This window comes from Phasianus colchicus, chromosome Z (assembly GCF_987193195.1).
Source record: "Phasianus colchicus chromosome Z, bPhaCol1.hap1.1, whole genome shotgun sequence".
In the NCBI taxonomy this organism is placed as follows: Eukaryota; Metazoa; Chordata; class Aves; order Galliformes; family Phasianidae; genus Phasianus; species Phasianus colchicus.
The window spans coordinates 32,943,557-32,968,664 of record NC_143476.1 but is presented as its reverse complement, the minus strand read 5'-3'; the positions used below and the strand labels follow the sequence as shown (position 1 = coordinate 32,968,664).

General features: G+C 38.3%; 1 protein-coding gene across 3 annotated transcripts in view; it reads left to right on the top strand.

Annotated features, from left to right (window-relative positions):
• Positions 1-18,528, top strand: part of XRCC4 (X-ray repair cross complementing 4) — a 174,110-nt gene extending 155,582 nt beyond the window's left edge. For all 3 annotated transcript variants that reach the window (XM_090130891.1, XM_090130894.1, XM_090130893.1), the window contains exon 8: positions 17,737-18,528. In XM_090130891.1, the coding sequence (XP_089987017.1) occupies positions 17,737-17,845 (109 nt within the window). In that variant the 3' untranslated portion in view covers positions 17,846-18,528. The remainder of the gene's footprint in view (positions 1-17,736) is intronic.
• Positions 18,529-25,108: the final 6,580 nt, after the last annotated feature.

Here is a 25,108-nt window from a genome sequence, read left to right as displayed (position 1 = left end):
GAGGAGTAAACTGTGTTCCAGTAAAAATATAGCAATAAAATTTGCAACCTACGGTTCTTCTTTGATCACTTAAATTCTTTGGGATTTGATTCCCAGCATTGCAAATTGGGTCACTAATTGATAGTTCATTGTACTGCTGTATAATTCATGTTTTTTGCAAAACCACAGCAAAAGCATGTCTGCCTCCTGGCAAGGGTGAAAGGACCGATTAGGCAACAGGAACTTCGTATCACTGAACTGCTTCTTCATACTGAGCATTTACAGTCTTGGCAGTCCAAAGTCAGAGTTTGTAATCCTGGCTCAGCTGTTCGTGCATCAGCAGTAACTGACTGTAGCATAGAGCACAGTATCAAAGCAGAGAGAAACAAATAGAGGTATTTGACCAAAACCAGAAATAGGGAAAGAAATTAGTGCATTCCTCAGAATTCTTGTAAAATAATTTGGTCAATTTTTTCATGGTAGGTACTAAAAATTAGTGCTTGTGCAGTCTGATGGCTATGAATTTCAGCTGTGTGTGGAGAGCACAGATAGAAAGGAGGCAAAACTCCTCTTTCTTGAACCTATTATGACTGAACTTGTGTCTCTGAGGGTATTTCCTACATCTTGCTGCCTGAGATGTCTTAATCTTGCAAGTGCCATGTGGAAAATGTATATAGGGAAAACTATGCTATTGCCTGAATCAGAGATCCTAATTAGTCTGTGAAATGCATCCCTAAAAAATCAAGTCATAGGAAATGCAACCAATGTGATATTTTTGTGGAAAATTAATGCCAGCTAATCCAACTGAATTTAAAAGGTGACCTGTCTACATTTCAGCTACACTATGCTTAATTAAGAGCCTGAATTTCTTACAATGTCATCATTAAAACAAGCCACTATTTACTAGGCCAAGAAAATAATTTCATTTTTGAAGTATGGGAAATCTGCCACAGACACATTGAAGTATTATTCCATAGAGCTGTAAGTTAAGGAATAGTTTGTAGTTCAAATCAAATCTAGTAAACCCCAGCCTACAACAACTCATCATTGGCTGAGCAAGTGAATGTCATTTTCCAAAATCATTTTTTTTTTCATTTTGGATTATTTTCTGTGCACTATGTGTTGTCAGTGTTCATCTTGATTGAAACCAAAGTACAGTTCTTTCTGTTCTAAAATGAACCACTTGAGATGAAAAATATTATGTGGGAATGAATTGGTAGGATGAATATATGCAAAGATTTTCAACATATTTTTTGTTGAAATAACTATAGTCCTGTTGGAGATTTACTTTAAAGCTATGTTTGTCCAGACTGGAGTATTTGTTCCAATTACTATTTCTTAAATACTACTTTAATATATGAGTATATAAGGAAAGGTATGTCGAATTTTTTATTTCTATTACATTGTCCTAGAAAACTCTCATTAGTGCAGAAGTTCAAGTGACTAATGCACTGAAATGACTGGCTGAAAGTAAAAAACTTGTTTTGGAAATGGCTATTTCCTAAATTGGAGATAATTCTTGGTTATCAGATTATTGTTTACATCTAGGCTCTCTTTAGTGTTCTATCCACACTGAAATGCACTTTCAGCATGTTTGAGAGAAGCTAAAGAGACTGAGAATAAAGACTATCCCATCACAGAAACAAGTAGAATGACTCATCTGTTCACTTCTGTGACAAGATGACTCAAAAACAAATTTAACTTACTAATTCTATTTGTTGTCTAGCAAACATATAAAATCAATGAGTTTCTTGCTTTCACACATTAGACAGCTCCCATTGTACAGTGATGTTAAAGGGAAACAGTAATGGCTTTGTATAACAGGCAGAACGTTTTTAAAAGCTCAGATACAAAGGAGAGTATTATCTGTATTTCATTTTTTGTAAACACCTGTAAACATGCAACAGGATGATGGAAAATGGCTTTAAACTGGAACAAAGTGGATTTGGGCTGGATAAGAAATTCTTTACCATGAGGGTGGTGAGACACTGGAACAGATTGCTCAGCAGTGCTGTGGATGCCTCTCCCTGAAAGCATTCAAGGCTGGATGGGGCTTTGAGCAACCTAGTCTCTCTAGAGGTGTTCCTGTTTATAGCAGGGGGATTGGAATGATCTTACATGATCTTAAAGATCTTTTCCAACCCAAACCATTTTGTGATTCTATGATTCTATGTTACTAGAAATGGCTCGTTGCTGTTGCATTTTTCCAGATGAAATTCTTACTCATCTGAGTAACCCTCACCTCGTGCATGACACAAGGTTGACAGGCTGATGCTGGGTAATGGTAACAACTTCAGTGCTGCATCAAGCAAAATGCATAGAATCGATAAAATAATCCAATTAGATGTGGTTTTTTGTCTGCTTCGTGCAGATCAGGATGAGGTGCAGTATGTTATGATATTCATCAATACTGGATGTAAGATTTATGCTGAACAGTGTAACATACCATTTTATTTTGCAAGCCTGTTTTAATACCTCTTCTCAGAAATTAGGTATTCAAATTTGGGGGAGGCTTGACAACTTTTCTGACAATGTATGTGGTTTAGTCTCTAAACCAGTCCTCTGTGAGGAAGAACAGAGTACCACTTATGACAGGAACATTGCACAACAAATTTCAGGAAGGACTGTAAAGCATGCTAGCCATTTCATGTGTCACCAATAGGAAAAAATGATGTATGTGGACAATACTTACAATCCCAAAACCCTAGTTTCTCAACTTTCCTTAAAATTTCTTTGGTTCTGTATTTAATATGTATCTTGGATTTGGTTGAAAAACAGCCAGAGAACTCCCAACTGTTTACAGATGTAACTGGCTTCAAACACATAGATTATTCCTAGGAAACATCAGCAAGAATATTTCCTTGTGAAATTTACTCAGTAGCCTCCAATTTCAGGTAGCTCAGAATTAGAGGTACTCCTCTTGTGCTGCAAAGAACTGCTGTCACAAAGGGATCAAGTTCAGGAGGTCTGTGAATTGTGGAGTTCTTGTAAGAGGTGGGATATTGCAGGATGTGATGACTGCTGGAGCCCAGAGTCTGCGTGGATAACTGGGCAGTTTCTTACCACGCTGGCTTCAAGATGTGTTGGAAGAGTCTTTCCCAATCTCATGTCTAAGGTTGTTTTATTTATCCCTTAAATTATCAAGTCGTCATTTGGCCTTGCAAAATATTCATTATTGCAGTATGCATTGCTTATTATTGTTTTTTGGTTTTGTTTATTTATTTGATTGTTTTTTTTGTAATAGCAGTCTTACCAACACTTGTCTGTATGATTTTTCCCAGTTTTTCTTTTCAATAGAAATCTCAACAAATGTTCGGGTTAAGGTTGTCATAATCATTGCCGGGTGCGTTCATTCCAGGGTTGGATGGGGTTTTTTTGTACATTTGTCTGGTTGTTTGGTTTGGTTTTGGCTTGGGATTTGTGTTGTTGGTAGTGTTGTTTTTGTTTTGTTTTTTAAGATTCTCTTTCCCATACCTCAAAGAATTAGTATTAATGCATTACCTCAGCAAACAAGTGATTCTGGAACTTGCTTCCTTATTAAGGGAGTTCACATTTGGACAGGGTAGCAATACATCATCTGTTGGATGTTCTGCTAGAATGTGGTGTACATAACCTTTAAAACCTATTCCTGTCACCAAAAGCTGCGTATTCTGTAGCTGGCCTCGATCCAGCTTCTGATTCGGACCCGCACTGGGCTTATGCCAGCCAGCTACTGTTCCCGTCAGAGGCCATCAGAGGCAGTGCTTGGATTTTGCCATTTGGACTGCTGGAAGATGAGGGTGGAAGTAATAAATGAAACACATGGAGAGGCCTGGTGGGAAAATAGGTGTTTTTGGCACTTGTTTGGGACAAGCTGCATAAGGCACTGCAGCTTAGACGCACATATGCAATGTGGCTATTCTAAACTTGTGCCAATAACAACTTGCTTTTACTACATAGAATGATGTCTGTTCTCCTCTCTCCAGCAGCCACCTTCAGGCACCAGTGCGATTTTTGTCCAAACTCTCATTACTTCAAGTGAGCCTTGAGAGACAGATGCATTTCTTTCCCTCACCTGGGTTTGTAACACTTCAGCTTGCACCCTTCGTCCATATTAGAATTGAAGTAGGGATTCAGATCGTGGGGTGGACAGAGTGGGGAACCCTGAAGGCTATTTCCATAGTGAGGGAATACCGGACAAAATCATTTTCTTTTTTTTTTTTTCTCCTTAACGATTCTATCAGCACAGTGGTTCATCAGTTTCACACTTTGTGGAGGTCAGTCAGCCCCATTGAGGCAGGGCAGTATCTCTGAGGGAATTTGAATCACTTAGGGTTTTTTCTTTAAAGAAAATAGTCTTTGACTTCATTATCCCCATTATTGATTAAATTCTAACTCTTTTCCTTGCATTGATCTGAACTATTCAACAAAGACATTTTCACTAGAGTTTCTGTCTGCTCAGCCAGCAATTAAAATTTTAAAACAGCACCTTCGAGGTAAGCATATTCTGTGAGTGGTTTTAAGGAATGGCTAGTTTTATCACACTTTTGTTGTCTAATTTGTGATTACTGACACTTCATAAACACGCAGAACTGCTGAAAATAAATGATTCAGTGTGTAAAAGTAGAAATTATTTTCTGTCCTCTCCTCCCACTCCAAGTTTGATTCAAACTTCAAAAGAATTGTCCTTAGTGTTTATGTTATGCCTTTTTTCATCCCAGTCTCTTGTAAGGGTTTCCCCCTCTCATATTTCTGAAAGGAGTAATACAGAAATCTCACTAGATGTATATTCTTTCATTATTTTCTACTGGGTCTAGTGGCCTTAAGTCTGGGTAGTTTTGATAAGCCTCCAATCCAGGTCCAAGCCTTCTGATCCTTTTCATTTTGATAATACTAGGAACCATTCCAATATGTCTGCAACAAGCAAAATAATATCTTAGAATACAAACTGTGTCTGGAAGCATGGATATTTTTTCTTCCTTGCTTTTTCAACAGCTGTATTTATCAAGTAAGAATTTTATTCTTTGTTCTTGTCTACCAAATCTTTCTTCCGTCTGTTTGTTCACTTCCTGCTATGAAGTAGGTATCAATTAAATGTGCCTAGGTATTAGTAAAGCTTTGTACAGGAAAGAATACAAATGTTTTAAGTCTGGAACAGAATTCATTTCTGTAGCTCTAAGCATCCTTGAGCAGCAAATGATATTGAGCCCAACAGTGGCTTTGTATTTGCTGTGTTCTGCCCCTTATATCCAGGGACATACATGTTTTAATTTATTCCCTAAACAGTCCCCTAGGCTGCAAACTTAAAACATTGCTTTTCTTTTTTTTCTTTCTTTTTTTTTTTGTTGTTGTTGTTGCTATCATTATTATTGTTATCTTGTTGTTATAGGAAAGTTTTAAAGAATAAAAATGTAGCAACCTTCACTACCCAATACTAGTTATTAATACTAGTTCTATACAGATTTCAGGAGGTGTAGCCAAACTATAGATAATGGTATATAAATTTTCTCCATATACCATTATCTATAGGTTGGCCACACATCCTCTTTGCCAGAAAAAAAGCAGAAACAACATAAAGGCATAGATGGCACCTTGATGCTCACAGAGTGGGAACTGGGTGAAACAGTTGTGCCTGCCAAGGTTTTGTATCTCTACCAGACCCCCTTCGTATTGGCTAAGTCCCGTTTGTTGCCCCATGCTGTACTAAAACTTTCATAAAAATTAATGTGCCAGGCACCTGAAAAAAAAGAAAATCTAATTCCCTCAGCATAGAATTAAAACAGTGGAATATTTCCTCCAGTGGCACCAACTTCATGGATCATTATGATTGCTGTCTACTCACTGTAAGCTCCACAAAAAGTTCATCTGCAGATAAGGTTCGCTGTTATTTCCTGGAATATTTGAAGCAAACAGATGAATAATACCCAGCCTCCTTGTGCATCCAGTCATCATTAGCTGTTTTTCACCATCACAAGGAACTTTAGGTGGTAAGCCAAGGCGAAGCTGATGTACAGACCAATCACTCTTTGCTGTTCATGAAGGGCCTCTTGGCTCTGTGGATCTAAATCTTCTGGGGTTTAGATGAATCACACATTAGGAGTTGTACTGTCAGTGTTACTGCATGCATCATACTTGAGTTGTTCATATGAATAGGACATAGATTGCCTTTGATGTTTTTCATAATCACAAAGCTTGTGCTATTTGTAAGTGTGTGTATAGAGTATTAGCATCAGTGCTAGTGTTGCAGGCTAGTCAGAATATTGCCTTGGTGAAAGGGCAATATCAGACTAAACCTAATGACTCCCCATTGTTGTTGTTTTTTTATTATTATTATTTCACTGTATCTTCCACAAAGGAACATTTATCCAGCCTTGGAAAACAGAAGCGGTTGATAAAATTTAAATGAATGCTCTTCATAGACCTCTGAAATTTCTAGCACTCCCTGCCAAGGACCTCAAGGTTGTTGTCATATTTTTTTCACTAGTGATGTCCAGAAGTGCAAGGTGGTTCTCTTCTTGAAAAAATTCTGTGAAATGAGATAAAATTTTATTGATTCATTGTATACTCTTTCAGCATTCTGCAACTAAATGATCTGTTTCCTTGGTCTCATTGCATTCTCAATGGAAATTGGCTTGCAGTCCTTTTCTTCATGAGTAGGAAAGGCGTAAACTCTGAAGAATTACATTAAGTACCAAACTTGACAGTTTGACAGTACCAGGCCTTCACCATAATCACTTTCATCAGTTCTCACCAAGTTTAGAATGAGCTTTTATTACCACTGCCTGAATAGCTCACTGCATTTACCAGTACTGAATATGAAAAGGTAGAATGGATTCCTCTATAGCAGATGGTAGAAAGCTGGTTGATAAATCATTTTTAAACTTCATGTTGGTGATTAAACAACCTCACTTATGAACAAGCTTTCTAGTTTACTTTGTGCTAAGTATCTACATTACATCATGACTTCTGTACAGATCATTGCCAAATATTTTATAATTTCATTAATTTTTATATGCTCTCACAATTTAAGAATGTGAATAAAATCTATTTTTCAGCATCTGTTAATTCCTCTGTTGATTCTCCTGTATACTTTACATTCAGAGAGACATTTGCATGGATGCTGTACCTGACAGAACAAAGCAGAAGCAGTTACATACAAATGTTAGTGTATAAATAACACCATCAAAACATAACCAGGGTGTTATGAGCAGGGTGTGCTTAGGGCTCCCTTCTGGTTTGAGTCACTTGTTTTGAAAGATAAAGAAGAAGGCTATATACTTTGGAATGCTGCCTCACTGATGAATCCAGAGGTTAGTGGTGGGAAAAAAAAAAAGCAAATTGTGGATAGAGATTATGAAAAAAATCCACCAGCCCATGCTGTTCTGGGAGGCTCATACAGGTTTGTTGTGTACAAAGAACTTGTCCAAAGAAAAATAAAGTCAATGGGGAAACTCCCATAGATTCCAGTGGGTTTTAGATAATATATCATGACCACATCTTTTATGACTAGATCTATAATTGTTAGCATGCAGGACTGTATATGCAATACAGTCAATTGCTCTGCTGCATATTGCTGATAATAAAACTCTTGTGAGGAATTGCTGGTGGTTAGGAAGGCCTTGCGCCAGCAGTGTCACAGAGAGAGCAGCAGCACACCTTCCACTGCTGCTGAAGCAACAACAGAGAGGAAATTGTCACCCCTGTGATGTGTCCTCAGAGCAGCAGAGCATTGGTAATTCAATGTGCAAACCTTTAAAAAATGCCAATTAGTTAGCCCAACTCTGCTCTGAGCGAAGCAGATTTTATTAAAAGAAGAGCTAAGCTATCCTTGAGCTGAAAATTTAAGTTTCAGACTGGGTTCTGAAAAATTATTTTGTTTTTTAATGCTTTCTGCCTGCTAAATTTATTGGGAAGCTCTTCAAAAGACATTTTTATTTATTTAAAAAAATTTAGGAAAAAAAAAAACAACACAGCTTTTTAAACCATATGGTCCTCTAAATTGTTTGCATCCGTTTGTATTATCTGTAGTGTTCATTCTGATCACGAGAATTTATGCAAGGGCTGAGGAAGTAATGCACTGTATTCTAGATGGGAACTCTTTCTTTCTTACCCTTACTCTCTCTCTCTCTCTTGTAAAGGCAATGTGATTCAGGCAAAAATAAGTTTCCAAATGTAAAAACTGTCAAAATCTTAATTAGCCAAGGACAGCAATTTCCATATGATGCTGGACTATAAACCTACTATAGATTCTGATTTTTTCTCAGGAAAGAAGGATGGAGGTGTTAGGTGAGAAAGCATACCTGAAAAATGGGCATTACTCATTTATTGTTTCCTGATACTGTGGTGTGGATAATACCAGATGGGTTTCAAATAAGTGTATTACCAATGACTAAAGATACAGCTAGAATTGCATTTTCAGTGATTCATCTGTGTAGCACGCTGGCTTATTTACACAAGCAGCACCTGTTTCACACACACAACATGATTAATCTACTTTGATTGGCATCCACATTCTCCTAATAAAATCCCAGCTGCCCACCCGTACAGTGCTCCCTTTTTCCTTAGTAAGATAAAAAGTCCTTTACAGGACAAAAAGCCGAGCCACCTAAATTTGTCAGCAGCACAGCATCAGCACAATTAGCTGTGTTCTTTACAGGCTACAGTTTTATAAAGCTTATAAAGCTTTATAAAGTTGTCTGAATGCTGGTTTGAACCAGACCAGTACAAGAAAACGTTGCTGGAGCTATTTCAAGTGTACGGTAATGTATCACAAGATATCTGATTTAGGCTATTGACCTGAAACAACTTTGTGGAGAATATCAATCCTATACAGTTAGACTAATATATTAGTTTCAGATCTATTTTGTCACATTTCATTCCCCTGTTTATCTCATTCTGTGTTTTCTGCCGTGTTTTTTCCATTCCTGTGTATTACATGTGAAAATCCTTGAAGGTTTTGGGACTATCTGAAGTGCCTGTGAGCTCTGGGGCCAGTTTGTGACAGAGATATGCTGAATGTTGTCAAATCCATAGAAACACACCATAACTCAGGAAATCTCTGAGATACAATCAGTTGGCAACTGAAAAAGCACTTTGCATGCTTCAAAGAGTGTCTGTTTTTGGCCACTGTTGGAGACAAGATTCTGGGCTAATTTGGTTTGACCTAGGACAGCTGTTCCTACCTTCTAACAGTCTGGCAAATTATCTTTTTCATTATCTTTTTCATATTGGCTGACATGGCCTATTTCTTCATTCCAGGAAGGCATTTATTTTAGTCCAGTTCAGGCCACGGTGACCAGAATGGCAGAATGTTTTTTGCTGTGATGTGTGTGAAATAGAAATTGCAGGTCCGAGTGCCAAGTTAGGCAGGTGCTGGGCAGGCTTGGAGTATGAAATGTAAGGTTATGTCCCAGGTCACAGTGTTGGGGGCTTGGCAGTTTGACACTAGCATTGCGTACTCTCAGGGATGCATCTGTGTATTTGGTTGGTAGTACTGAAGAGCCTGATAGTCTCAGGTGACCTACAATCCTTCTGAGACCCTGCTCCTAATTCAAGGCTGATTGAGCATCTCTAAAAGCCTCGAGTTGGAGAAGAAAAATCTGGCAGATGGATTGATGGAATATAGGCTAGCTGAAACAAACTGGGCCTATATTCATGGAAAAGTAGTAACTGAAAAATTCCATTCAAAATGTAGAGCTGGCTACTGTCTTTCAGCCTGCCATGATCATTAATCCATGTCTTCTGCTGGTTGTCTCAGTTCTTTTCTCATAACTACAATAGGTGGCCTCTTAAAGCAGAGGCATATCTTGAGTGGTCACCATTTTGCATCCCCTCCATTTGACCTCTGTAGACAGATCTTAGCAAGCCCGGCACAGTCATGGCCAATTAGGATGTGCTTTAGCATTAGAAGCAGTTAGATCTCCAGCTCTATCACTGCAACAATAAGGGATGCACAGGTATGCACGAGTGAAATGAGAGTGTCTCTTAATTCAGTTGCAGTATACATGAAAATTGTTCTGCCAGAAAAGGAAATCTTTGAAATTTTAGGGCTAAAAATGCTTTTGTGACTTTGACTAGTTACAGGAAAAAAAAAAAAAAAAAGAAGAAGAAGGAGAAGAAGAAGAAAAAGAAAAAGAAAAAGAAGAAGAAGGAAAAGAAAAGGAAAAAGGAAAAGAAAAAAAAAGAAAAAAAAAAATAACGAGACTTGTTACAAAGAAAAACCCAGTTAACATAAGAATTTTTGTGAAGGAAGCACACAGGGCCAGGCCAGTCCTCTTGGTTAGGTGGGATTTTGTTGTTTTTGGAGGTGGTACAACCCTTCTTTAAAATCTTATAGTCTAGACTCTTTCACAGCATTTATCCATCAAGTAATGACTCGGCTATTTTTTCCATTGTTAAGTGTTCCTGGTAAAGTACTTAGTCCAGATATCACCACCAAGGCAGACCCCAAGAGCTAGAATGGATGGAGACTATTTGGGGTTTCAGAGGAGAAAAATTAACTTTTGAAGAGACCAGAGTGCATGTTTGTTGTCTCTGTCTTACAGCAACCACATCATGGGCTGCAGATGATTCCTGCTTTTTAGAGTAATGATTATATAGATGATATATTTTGGAAGTGGTTTCTTTACTCTGCCAAAAAAATAGACATTTTCATGGATGTCCAGTGTAGCAGGAAATTTTACAAGACATCACTATAGGCAGAGATTTGATCTTAAATATCAAAAGTTTGAACTTCTTTAAGAAAATTGTGAATGAATCCAGGTCTGTGGCTGATAGAGAGCAGGAGGAACACAGGACAGATTGAGTGGGAGTTCTGAGAAAGGAAAAGACAATTCTCATTATGAAAATATTTTTATGTTCAATAGAGACCTATTAGAAACCTTTGGAGGAGGGAGAAAGCCTGATTGTACTTTGTCTGCTCTGCTATAACTGTAAATTGGAACCTGCTCCTAGTTCATTCAATTAATTGCTCATGTATTTTGTAAGAACTCATTGCAGCTCTGTCTTTCTAGGAGCTAATTTTGTCATAGGTTGTATCTAGTTCAAACTGGTTTTCTACAGTAAACTGCTTGAAATAAATGATCCAAAACCTCTTGTGCAGATATGCAGATAATAGGAAATCTAGGCAATAATACCTTTCTGCCAGTGGCCAAGCATATGTGTACAAATTGTTCAGCAGGAAGAAAAAAGATACTTAATTTAGTCATGAGAATGTTTAAAATACAATTTTTAAGATGACATCTGTGTATTCTCTTACACCCTTCAGACAGTTGGATCTTTTTTAGCTGTACCTAGTTATTTTGTAAAGATATCAGACTAAGCAAGTCTAACTTGAAGAGAAGACTTTTCATTGTATGAATGCTGGACTAACCCATTTCTCTGTAAGAATGACCTTATTTAATTTTACTGGTTTATGATATTCTTAAGTTTTCTTATGTGGCGGTCAGTGTAAAGAGTAGGCCCTGGGGAATTGTAAGCTGAGACCATGGTTCAGGAGAGTTTCTAAGCACATGCTTAACTTTAAGCAAGTGTTTAGAAGCTGATGAAGTCAGTGGGATTTAAACAGCTACTTAAAACCTAATACTAGAAAGGAGCGGAGTGGACGTGAAAGATTTCAAGTGCAATTTAGGTTTCATTGTTTCCAAGTTTCCTTTGGTTAAATGCCTTATTTTTGTGATTAGATTCAACACAGTTTTGCAGGCTGTCATGACAGCGGAAATCATCAGCATGGTATTTACAACCAGAGCAAAGAGCCAGCCCATGCTTTGACTGGAAGGATGGGTCCCAGAAATGGAGGCAGGTTTGGGACAGCAGGTGGAGGAGATTGAGAACATGTGTTTCTTTGTGAGAAGCTCATTTGGGGATTCTTATTTGCCCCCTTTGGCCTTTTGTTACTGTTCATGATTACCCGAGGGCAATAGGTAAGAGCAAGGAGAGAAGGCAGTCTTGGAGATTTGACAGTCTGGAAAAGGGTGATGATACAGTTTAGCCATTGCTGGTGTTATATAAATTTTTTTGTGATAAATAGTGCTTAATGACTATGAGAAATGGCTTCTCATGTTTGCCAGAAAAAAATTGCAAAGTACTGGATTTATGAAAGGCCTTGACAAAATTCCTAAACAAACCAAGTTTTCCTTTACTGCATGGAATTGTAGTTATGATTAAGAGATTTGTACTTTTTGCCAGTGAAGGCTGTGGCGCTAGCATGTTGCTCAAGCTGAATACGGTCTAGTTTATTTAAGCAAGAGGGAGTTTAAGTGGAAATGAGCCACAGAAATGTGTGCCACTTGTCTAAAACAAATATAGTTTAGGCTTTTCCTTTCAAGTGACTTCTATTATTGCATTTTTAAGTAGATCTTTGTTAGTAAGCATCTGCAAGTGTGTTTGATTAGACAAAAAGATCCAAGGCCATATTTATCTTCCTAAACTTGAATGTTCTTTTCAAAGAAGGATCTGCACCTATGCCAACAGAAGTTCCTAAAATAGTACTGTCAGAGTTGTTCATTTACATGATGTGTTGTCTGCACGGCCATTTTAGACATTACGCGGGGTTTTCTGGGGATCTTTAGAATTATTATTTTTTTCAGGACTAAATAGATGATAGAGCAGAAAATGAAAATGATTTTGAGAACTCATCCATGCTGATCATCAATATGTCAAAAAGAGAGAGATGGTTATCTTCTTAGCATAGCAGGTTTGTTTGCAGGTTTGTTCTTGCTGCAATAAATGTGTCTGTTTCTACCATAGTTTAGAGATTTCATTTGGCTTTTCTCCTTTTGAAAGATTCCAGAGTGACACCTGAAGAAAAGAACTTGTGTAACTTAAAACAAAATTGTCCTCTTTTTGCTAGTTTGTAGTTCTAGAGAACAAAGAAGGGCACTCACAAGAGCTTAATGTACGGTTTAGCTGTTGTCCTTTTTTCAACTGTTATGCCTTAAGTGTTGTGCACTGCAGGAATTACAGACGTACCTCACTCGGCATGTATATGATGAGCACAGGTGCAGCTGCAGCTTGGCTTGCAGCCAGAGGAAACTTATTAAAGAACATTGATTCCCTGGCTGAAAGTTAAATTCCTAGTAGCTGCATTGGAAATATTCTTCAATTACAGTATAATTGAACAATCTTACTATTATTATTATTTGTCTGCTGACTTCAACTGTGTCTAGACATCTTGTTTAATATGCTGAATGTGTGAAAATGCCACACATCGAAGGTTCTCTAAGAGGGATGGAGATTATATTCCTTAAGAGAGAAATCTTTATTTTTTTCTATCTGTATTCTTTCTCAAGCATGTTTGCATGTTTCTCTGTCCTCGTTAATTTGTTTTGAGGCCAGCTTCCCATTGGGGAATGATGCTGCCTGAGGCCGCTGATCTCTTCAGATGATTGAAAGTAGCGGAAAAAAGTATATTTTTCAAATTCATCTTTAAAAAGATATGTTTGCATGTAGTTTTCTTGATGCATCCATAAATATAAGATATTTATAATATATTTTATATAATATAATATATTTTATAAAATATTTTCTCCACCTCTACTTCACACCATTTCTTTTACTTTTCATGTCTCAATTTTCCTCTTTTCTGGCAATAGGTGTAGGCAGCCCATGTGATGACCCCCAGGGAAACAGTTTTTCAAGACCAAGGTTTTACGTATTGCCACAAGGTCTTTGAGGTTTCACCCAGGTCTATACACAAAGCTCCTTTTATAATCCTTCTTCATTAATGACTGCTGATGAGTACCTTTCTTCTGTAGACTTTCTGTGAAGACGGAGTTGTCTTCACTCAGACAGCAGACTGCTGATAAATCAAAAATTCCAAGCTTTTCTCAGGGTGGACTAGGCAAATCATCTCCAGAGCAAGAATGTTGTTTTCAGCTTTTGTCCTGTCAGTCAGTGCAGCTGCTCACTAGCATTTAATGTGCATTACCTTTGTTTCACAGTTCATACTATAACGACTACTGATTTTCTGCTTATGTGCTGCTGCTGCCATCTATTTTTATGATACTGAAGAAAGTATACATCAGATTATATCCCATGTTAATATTGTTAATATCTACTCATGAAGCCTTTGTTTTTTTCATTTTAACGACAGGAATGAACCATTTAACCTAACAAAGGAGAGGCATATACACACCAAGTCTTTCAGCCTTTTCCTTAAAACAAGAAGAAAGCTGGGAGAGCTGAAATCTCATTTTAGTAAAATGCCAGCCTTTGATTGGAAATGGTTCTTTGAATTACCAAGAAATATGGAGAAGATAATGTTGTGGGTTAAGGATACAAGTATGGCTCTTAGATTGCTTAATTTTTTTTTAGGAAACTTTCATAGTAGCTATGTTAATTTACCAAAGAGTTGCTCTTTTCCAATCCCATGAGTGTTGCTTGAGAACAAAATCCTCAGTAGAAGCATAACCACAATGTGCTGCACTGATGGCAAGTGAGGTATGCACATTGGCAAACATATCACTGTGCAAGAACCTTTCATCCTTCCAGCAAGAATACCTCAAGATGAGCAATTTTGCTGTGCTGCAGCCTCTGACCTGGTTTTGCTTCAGAGCAGCTACAACTTGTTTGATCCTTTTACCACTAGGAAGTTCTTTTTAACCATGTCATTTGTAGCAGTCACATTAGAGATTATTTCTCCTTCAAACTCCTGCAAAAACATTACCAAGTGGAATTGGCTGTGTATTGTGGCAGGACTGATGTGCTGATTTTCTCTGGGGTCTTTGTGAATTCAGGAACAATTAATCATGTGAAACAAATGGGATTGGTCCATCTGTCCAACTGCAAAAAAAAGGTGTTGCTTTTTCTCCCAAGCTTTGCAAAACCATCATGCTGTTACTGTACTGCTTAGTTAAGTGCTGTGTTGCATGTCTTCTGTTTCTTATGGCTCTTACTCAGCTGTGGAAAGAAATATCAAGTAATGTAACCACTTTCTTCCAAATCTTGGGCCAGAATCTCAGCTGGTGTAAGTCAGCAGAGCTCCACTGACATTATTAGTGCTACAGTGATTCACACCAGCTGTGGATCTGGTCTACTGTCTCAGTTTATGAAGGGCTTGAACTAAATGTCAGGAAATATGAAATGATCTCTTAGAGTCAGCAGTTCTCCAGATGTGTTAATGGAGTTTAAGTTTACCAGAAGGCAAGACTTCAAAAAGTGATCCAACAGAAGAATAAACTTTCAAGAAGAATGCCTTACTTACAGGCTTTTTGGCAATACAGGGCTATACAACTCACTGCAATTTAAAGAAATTAACTATGTTATGCATCAGGGTATGGTAATAAAGCTCCAGTGAGAACCGAGGATGACTGCAAATAATTTCGCAGCACAAAGCAAGCTGTTGGCATGTTGTGAATAACTGCCATGCAAATATGAATCATCCAGTCTTAAAGCCAAAATTAAGTAGCTTATGAACTTCATACAAGGAGTCTAATGCTTCCACTTTGCAAGTGCAGTTGGGTTTATTCATAAGCATGGTATTACAGCTTCTGGAGATCAAATGAGGACCATGTTGTTACAAGAACACAGAAGCTTAATAGTTCTAGCTGTGCAATGTTAAAACCCACTAGCGACTTGGCTTATAGATGGGCTTTCAAGTCTAGTGTTGAAAACAATTAATTTCCCCAATGAGGATGGAATTGTTATTGACATTGCTGTTCTTATGCACTGTCAGGCTTACTTTTCACAATCAGAAAATTCTGCAGTAGGTAAAATCTGAAAGTTAACAAATCTGGGGTTTCAGAACTCTTACCATAATGCCCATATGACATATGGACAGTGAAAAATTCCTAAGCTACTCTAAACATGACCTTCAGTATCTGAAATTTGTGGTGGTATAGAGATCTTTCATGGCCTAATTTGTTTGCTGGTGAGATCACTCAGAATTAATTGATAGGAGTGCTACTGCACTCTATGTGGTTTGCCTTTGTTCTCACTGAAGACGTATCACTTTAAACTAACCCAGAAAGGTAAAAGAAATGCACACTTTCATTAGCTAAATCAAACATCACATCATGTTGAGTTATACTACCTATACTTAAAAAAAAATAGGATAGAAATGAATTGCTCACTGGCAATGAGAACAATACAGAATGATCTGATCCTGCTGACCAGAGGTTGCTGGCTAAATTGCCTGAATCTGGCAGGATTTACTTGTATTTAGTACAAGAGGGTTTTGATGTCATGCCCTCTTTCTCCAGGTGTCACTGCATACTTTGAAACCATGTATTCAGATGTGAACAAAAGAGTTTTGAAGAGTTCATGGACTAACCAAGTTAGATTTTTAGAGAAAGTAATGATCATAACCTAAAAAAAAAAATGGTATGTTGAACTTATAACAGTTTGCAGAACTAGAATGACAGAGTGGTAAGGAAACTCTTCTAAAAACTGGAGAGACTGTAGGAAGGGAAGGCATCCCAGACTCAGTGTTAATGGATTTTTACTGATTCCCAAGGACTACAGAGGGTTCACCTCCAAAAGGAAATAATTCTCCAAGTCCACAGTAGGAAACATTGTAGTGAGAGCTACGAACTTCCAATGGATTGATAAACTTGAAAGGTAAGAAGCTATGAATCAGGTAGTGGCTGAGGTCTTGGGAAAATTAATACATTTGGAAGACTGCAGTATTTTTTAAATTTTCTGTTCCCTGGATCTTTCCTGTAAGAATGGAAATTTGGGAAAACTTGGTTCTGAATCTCTATAAAGCCAGATTACAAAACAGCAATCAAATGTCCTGATTTTACTTAACTATATTGGCAGCTGTGGAGTAGTTGAAGGTTTGAATTAGTCTAGAAATTAAGATAGCTTTTGAATGCCTCATTATACTAAGCCCTCATATGGCAGCATTTCAGTGTAACAGTTTCCATGTCTAGTTCTTCCCATCCTGGTGGATCATGTGTTAGCCTTGGTAATATAAGATTTTTTAACTTCTGTCAGAATTACACCAGTGGAATATACCTGGGCACAAAGCCACCAATCCTCATGAATTTCCAACCAGCATAAAACCTTAAAGTGCAAGCACATCAAGTCTGGGCCCTGCTTCCTATACCAATTCCCTACAGTCTACTGTGAAAAGGTTTAAGAGATTATCTCCCATTTTCAAAGCTGCTAATGATACCACCCTGGAATATCACATCAGTGAGAAATCCAGTAATTAGTAATTCTCCTCCTAAAGCTACAAAACAAGTTTGTCTGTGCAGGATTCAAAGTTTTTTTGTGGATCCAGTCTACGCATATTAATTCATGTAGGGATAGGAGGCTGTCACAAATGTAATCTTCCGTGTTTGTCAGTATGGTTTCTCACTTCCCCTCTGCAGTTTGGTGTTAGGCTTGCACCCTCAACAGAGCTTTGAGATACCTCAGTATGAATCTTCTTAATGCCTCTGTGCCAAATTGATGGACACAGGCTTAGTGCCAGGGTAAAAAATAAAAAGCAGTTAGCTGAGCAATATCTTGTATAGAAACAGTGGAACAGGTCCTCAAGATTTTTTCTGCATTTGTTCTGTTCTCCCCAGCTTGCTGTGTTGATCTGGTGGGTGAAATGATCGTTTTCAGGGTCTTGAAAGTTTTAAGAAAATAACTAAAGGCTTGATATTTATAAACTGAATTTCATCTGTTTGTTTTGCCATTGCCATTTCAGCACATATTTAAGTCTCTTACACATAACACTAAAATCTCAAAACACAGTGTTAAATGGGACCTTGACACTGTGTACACTGGATTTGTTTATATCTGTATCTGTATTTATTTCAGATCTGTTTCTTTGCTTTATATTTCCAGAACAGATCTCTCCTCACAGAAGACAGCAGGCGAGCACTCCCCGGATGTGATGTCTCTTGAAACACTGGAAAACACTTGTGAGCCAGAGGACCTCTTTGATGACATCTAGCTACGTGTTGGCTGAGAAACTGAGAGACTGGTGCTCCACATCATGTTGAGCTATAAAACTAAAAAGCTTTGTTATACACTCAGCTGAAATCTTTACGGTATGTGATGACATATTGCTCTAATCCTCTTGCACTGCCCTTATCCCCATCCTTCACTACACGGCTGCAGATCCCTTGGTTTCCTTAGGCTTTGTTTGTGCCAGCCTTGAAATCAGTTCAGCCTCTATGCAGATCTTTTACCACACTTATGTGGGGAAAAGAGCACGCTCACAACATTTTTACATCATAACAGTCTTTGGCTGCTGACTGTATCCAGGATCAACTGTTTTTCAGATGTCCCCAGAGAATCGTTCAGACAAAAGGAAGACTTAAGGACATCACTGTACTTACCTTACATACTACCACTTTCCTGGGGAGCTCAGTTTAGATATGGTTTAGCTAATTCATTCTTGACTTTAAATGAGATATATATCTTTCAAAAATGAAGTATCCAAAGAAGCTACATTTTTATTTTTATTTGAAGATTCTTTGTAGTATCATACATTACAAAGTACATTCTTGCATTTGCGAATAAAGTTTAAGTCTGAATCTATTTTAAGCTTCTGTAGAAACTCGTAGCCTTTAAAACTGATGTTTTCATATTTCATTATTTTTCCTAATTATTTTTCTAAAACAATAAAATGCTTTCTAGAATGCCCTTGGTTTTGTTTTTATTTGCTTAGATAATCTATGAGAAAGGCACCACTTAGCAAAATGTTGTAATGCATAACCTCTTCCTGACTAGTGTTGATGCATTCATTTAGATTTAAGAATTTAGCAATGTGTGTTTACTTTCAGTGGTTGACAACAAGTAGAACTAAGCACGTACATCAGGTTTCTGCTTTGCAATTTTAAAAGCTCAAATCAATTTTTATTAATTATTATTCTTCTGTCTAAGAAACAAGAATTTTAAACTTGAATAATTCCATGAAATCACCAGGACTGTGCAATATAGTTCCACTTCTGTGTTCTATGGCTTGCAATGAACCCTGGAAACCACTTCATATTTTTAAAATACCAGTTTATTTAGGCCCTGATCCTGCCAAAATTCAATCCTATACTTAACTAAAAAGCACCCATGTCAGTATTTGCAGAATCAAGGACTCATTTAAAAACCTAAATGAGGATTTGGGAATATTAAAATTAAGTATTCTTTTCTGAAAAGCATGGTCATAGCATTTTAAATTCACAGAGGTATTTGGGAGAATGTTATAAATCACACAGTGAAAACCTGAATGGCCAAAATATTTTGCTTTCTACATAGACTTTGTGCCTGAGAAATGACAGGACCACAAAAGGCCTATTCATGCACTCATTCAGAGGTATTGCCTGATTTAAAATCTTCCAGTGCTGATCTGACAATGCTTTCAACAAAAACTTGTATATAGTTGCAATTTTAAGGTGAAAATTTTCCATGACTTAACCTGAAATAGAAGAGCTTGGTTTAATTTTGTCCGCAGCAGGAAATGAAGGTGAATAGAGTTGAACATCCTGCAAAGTTCTGCTTTCAAGAAACTGTTGCTTTCTAATAGTAAAATGTTAACTAAAAAATAGCAAATATTACACTCAGCAGATGCAATAATTCTGTTAGAATACTTATTACTTTATCTTTTCTTTGAGCCATGAATCAGGTATTCTGTGGAAAACATCATGATGGTGGACGTACATTGGACTGAAAACAGACATGCCATCTAGTTAGGGTTGCCAGTTTCCTATCAGCTAAGTCAGTTTGTATACACAAGAACACCCTCTCTCCATCAAGAACCATTTACAACATGTCAGTCTGTGTGAGACTGTGTTAGTAAAAATGCCCCTTTTTGAAGAATTTGTGCAAGAAGCTGTAGCATTTTTGCCAGTGAATTTCCACAGAATCTTAGAATGTCTTTGGCTGGGAGGGAACTCAAAGTCCACCTGTTTCCATCTCCTGCTGTGGGCAGGTTGTCACCCACTAGATCAGGCTGCCCAGGGCCCCATCCAGTCTGACCTTGGATGCCTCTTGGGATGGGGCACCCATGACTCTCAGGGCAGCTGTGCCAGTGCCTCACCACTCTTGGAGTAAAAAATTTTCTCCCAATGGGTGATCTAAATCTCCCCTCTTTTAGTTTAAAGGCATTCCCCCTTGTTCAGTCACTACCTACCCATGTAAAAAGTCAGTAAACCTCTCTCTCTTAGGTTTCCTTTAATTACTGGAAGGCCACAGTGAGGCCTCCCCAGAGCCTTCTCCAGGCTGAACAATACCATTTTCCCCAAACTTTTCTTCATAGAAGAGGTGCTCTAGCCCTCTGATTTGGCCCTCCTCTGGAGCCACTCCAATAATTCCATGTCTTTCTTGTGCTGTGTCCCCAGACCTGGACTCAGTAGTTGTTGTATCCCAGGATACTGGTGGCAAATCTGGCGGAATTATTACATCAGCCAACTGACTGTAGCATTTTCCATTTGTCTTTAGGAGAGATCTTCTTACTATAATGCCAAAATGTGCACATATTAATTGTGAGAAAAGCTGGAATCTCTGCAATTCCTCCATGCTCATGGAGCTCTTGTGGGGTATTTCCAAAGCTTACAGAGCAGAAGGGTTCCCTTGTGAGTCAATAAACAGTACTACTCTTTCTAAATTGAATATAATGTTCACCTTCTTCACAATGTCAAAACATTCACCAGTTTATACTCTTGTGAACCACCATAATTTTTAGGGTCTTATGTACAGAGATATGAGATGGTCACTCGGTTTTGCTTTCTGTGTAGTTGACAATTCCCCAGTGAGTTTTGTAACTGGCATTTCACCTTACTGACTTGCACCTTACTTTTGGAGTTGATTTCTCTAGTTTGTCAAGATGATTTTGAATGCTTATTCTTTCTCAGTTTGTTACTTTTTGGTACTTTGGTACCAGGTTGCTCATAGCAAATGTATTTTTGGTTATCGGTATTCCAAATCATAACATCATGTAGTGCACTGGAAGTTAAAGTGTTAATGCTCCAGTTCCAGGTATCTGTCCCAGAAGAGAAAAAGAACTGCATTCCCCAGAAGACTGTTTGCTGTTTTGTTATCATTTCTGCTCAGGTGGAACAGATATAAGGTCTTGGTAGGTCATCTGACCTCTCTTCTTCGCCAGGCCCTCCTCCCTGCTACTGAACCGAACCGTGCATCTCACCTCAGTGTTATGGTGAGGCCTATCCATCTTTCAGACACACTCTCTCATTATATTTGATTTATTAGCTTCAATTCTAATCATATTGTATTATAATATGTTATCTTGCATTCTGATACCATATTTAGTAAATTAGTTTGTTTCTCTTCAGATTGTTGCTGCTGTTTTTAATTATTTTTGCATCCCATGTTTCCCTTCTCCAGAGGCACAGATTTGCAAAATCCCTCTGCCCCGTTAGTCACAGAACCGGGCAGAACCAGCCTGTAAACTGATGACATGTAGTAAGCTCCCTATTGCTGATATGCACACCATTAATGAAAACACTAAAAGTTTATGATGAAGAGTTTGTGTGTGTCAATTGATTAAAGACTCAACCTGAGCCAGCAATGTGCTCCTCTAGCCCAGAAGGCCAATGGTATTCTGATTTGCATCAAGAGAAGTGTGACCACCAGGTCAAGGGAGGTGATTGTGCCCCTCAACTCAGCTCTTATGAAATCCTGCCTGGAATACTGCATCTGATTCTGGGGCACCCAACACAAGAAGGACATTGAACTGTTGGAGTGGGTTCAGAGGATGGCCATGGATCTTCATGCTCAGAGGACTGGAGCATCTCCCCCACAGGGACAGGCTGAGGGAGTTGAGACTTTTCAGCCTGGAGAAGAGTAGGCTCTGTGGTGAACATATAGTGGCCTTCCAGTACCCAAATGGGGCTCACAGGAAAGCTGGGGAGGGAGTTTTTATATAGGCATGTAGCAACAGGATGAGGTGAAATGGTTTTAAACTGGAAGAGAGCTAATTTAGACAAGATATCAGGAAGAAATTCTTTATTGTGAGGGTGACAAGATACTGGAAGAGGTTGCCCAGTGAGGTTGTGGATGCCCCCTCCTTGGAGGCATTCAAAGCCAGATTGGATGGAGCTGTGAGCAAACAGGTCTAGTGGGAAGAGTCCCTGCCTATAGCAAGGCTGTTGACGTAGTCTACCTAGACTTCAGCAAAGCTTTTGATATGGTCTCTTACAATATTCTTCTGGGGAAACTGGCTGACCATGACCTAGACAGGTATACTCTTCTTTGGATAAGCAGCAGTCTAGAGTTCCGTGCCCAACGGGTAGTGGTTAATGGAGTTAAGTCCAGCTGGCAACCTGTTACAAGTGGTGTCCCCCAGAAGTCAGTACTGAAGCCCATCTTGTTTAATACCTTTATTGATGACATAGATGAAGGGATTGAGTATACCCTCAGTAAGTTTGCAGATGACGCAAAACTGGGAGGTAGTGTTGATCTGCCTGAGGATAGGGAGACCTTTCAGAGGGGTCTAGATAAGCTGGATTGCTGGGCTGAGGTGAATGGGATGAGGTTCAATAAGGCCCAGTGTTGGGTCCTGCACTTTGGCCACAATAACTCCACACAACGCTATAGGCTTGGGGATGAGTGGCTGGATGACTGTGAAGAGGAAAGGGACCTGGGGGTGTTTGTTGATGCTCAGCTGACAGTGCGCACAGGTGGCTGCAAGGGCCAATGGCATCCTGGCCTGCATTAGAAATAGTGTGGCCAGCAGGAGCAGGGAAGTAATCATCCCCCTGTACTCAGCACTGGTGAGGCCGCACCTCAAGTACTGTGTTCAGTTTTGGGCCCCTCACTACAGGAAAGACATTGAGGCCCTGGAGCATGTCCAGAGAAGGGCAACAAAACTGGTGAGGGGTCTGGAGCACAAGTCTTACGAGGAGCAGCTGAAGGAACTGGGATTGTTTAGTCTGGAGAAGAGAAGGCTCAGAGGAGACCTTATTGTTCACTACAATTTCCTGAAGGGAGGCTGTGGTGATGAGGGGTTTGGTGTCTTCTCCCAGGCAACAAACAGGACCTGAGGAAATGGCCACAAATTGTACCAGAGGAGGTTTAGATTAGACATAAGGAAAAACTTTCTCTCAGAGAGTGGTCAGGCACTGGAATGGCCTGCCCTGGGAGGTGGTGGTCACTGTCCCTGGCAGTGTTCAAAAGGTGCCTGGATGAGGAGCTATGAGATATGGTTTAGAGGCTTGTGGTAGCAATGGTAATGGGAGGACAGTTGGACAAGATGATCTTGCAGGTCCAACCTTGCAATTCTGTGATTCTGTGATTCAGGAGGGTTGGAATTACAGGATCTTAAAGTTCCCTTCCAACCCAAACCATTCTATAGTTCTATGATTTATGATATTAAGCCTCATTCCACTATTTTTTTCTGTAGAGTTACTGAATTGAAAATTACTTTGTGAGCATGGTTTTCTAACTCACTTTTTGGATGACCATGTTTTCCAAGGATGCACATGGAACAGCCTGACATAAGATGTCAGTTAATTTCTTCTCCTATTTACAAAATATTTTAGTGATGATGGAAGACGAAATAGAGAAACATGCCCATAAATGGTTTTTCAAGACAGGAAATTAACTACAGTTAAGAAATCCAGATGAAACTTCAAAGGCTGTCCCTAATTAGTACTTCACTTTGAAATTACTCTGAAAATTATTTTCTAGGTGAATGTTTTCTGCAGTTTAAATCTTACTTAAGGGAAAGATAAAATATATAATTGTTTTACAGGAGGGAAAATGTGCTACCTTTCTTTAAAGATTTAGACTCGTCTAGACTTTTATACTTTCAGTGTAAATACTTAAACAGTGAAAAACATAAAAATTTCTTATTTGAGGTCTGGATTTATCCAGTAAATCATCTAGTTCAAAATGATTTACAACATTTTTGTTTTCAAAAAGAGGGAAAAAAGTGTTGTAAAGCAAATCAAAATAAATAAATAAATAAACTGCCTGCTTTCTTGAGGAAGTACTGTTGGGATGAAAATATTATTTTGATTTTGAGATAATTTTTTGGTAATTCAAATCATTTTTTTTAGTTGTCATCTCAAAAGTAGTCACCCATATACATGTGTATGTATGTTAGATATGCTGCTCTTCCTTGCATTTTACGGATAGTGTACAAATGATTGTGTTTATAAGTGCAATTCCCTGGAATATTTAGTACAGTCTACTTTGACATCTTTTGCAGTATGGTTGAACAGATTTGAGGTACCTGAAGGGGACAAAAAAACTTCATTCGCGGGAATTCAGATGCTAAGTTTTTGTTTTTTTTTTTTCTCAGTTTTATTTTTCTTTGTGGAAAAAATAGAATGTTGAAACTGTGAAGTAAGAATGGTAAGAAAACAAGTTAATAAATTCAGACTGCCTAGAGACCAAAGGTAATGTGTTTGAACATTTTCTGAGAAGAACTATGAAAAACCTGCCAGGAGATAGTTATCATACTCAAGGAGGAGCAGCAAGTACAGTCTCCTCATTTTCTGGAAACACTCTTCTTTTTCCACTTGTCTCCAGTAATGCACGAAACATCTCATAGAGATTATTTCCTCTTTTCTGCTAACAATTTTTCTGCTCTTAATTTTATTCCAATTCCCTTCACAAAGTCTGAATTTTCATCAAATCTTTCTCCTAAATTTCCTTTTAGTGATCTGCCATCCTCTGTGTCATTTCTTTTCCATATAATGTTGGACAACATGAGTTTTCGTCCTTCTCTGCAATCATTAAATTATTTCCCAGCTATTATAATTACATTCCAAAGTCAATTTAATTCATAAACTATATTGGTATTAATCTGCTTGTGTAAGGAAAATGAAAGTCAGTCTATTTTTAAAACTGATACAACTGCAAAGGAAAATACCTTTTTCCTTTGAAAAGGTGAGGGAAGATTACTTGTGGAGGACCTAAATATGAGTCTTGATCCCAATCTTATTCAACATTTTCTTTAATGGCATCGACACAGAAAGAATGCACTTCAGTGAAATCCGTTGCTGGGAAGCTTTATGAGAAATGCCTCCTTGGTTTTTGAAGTGATAGCAGCCAACACTTTTAAGTGTCGCATGAAAAAGTATTGCAAGATTGGTAGTTCCTGGTAGGTGTTGTGTCATGGCAATTTGTTTGCTTGTACAAAGTCATGAAAAAATAAAGGCATGCTTGGGAAAAGCTCTGGATAAGCCTAGGGAAGAAAGAGTAACCACATGAGAGATGACAAAAAAAGTGAAAGTGGAAGCACTTTTGTCCCACA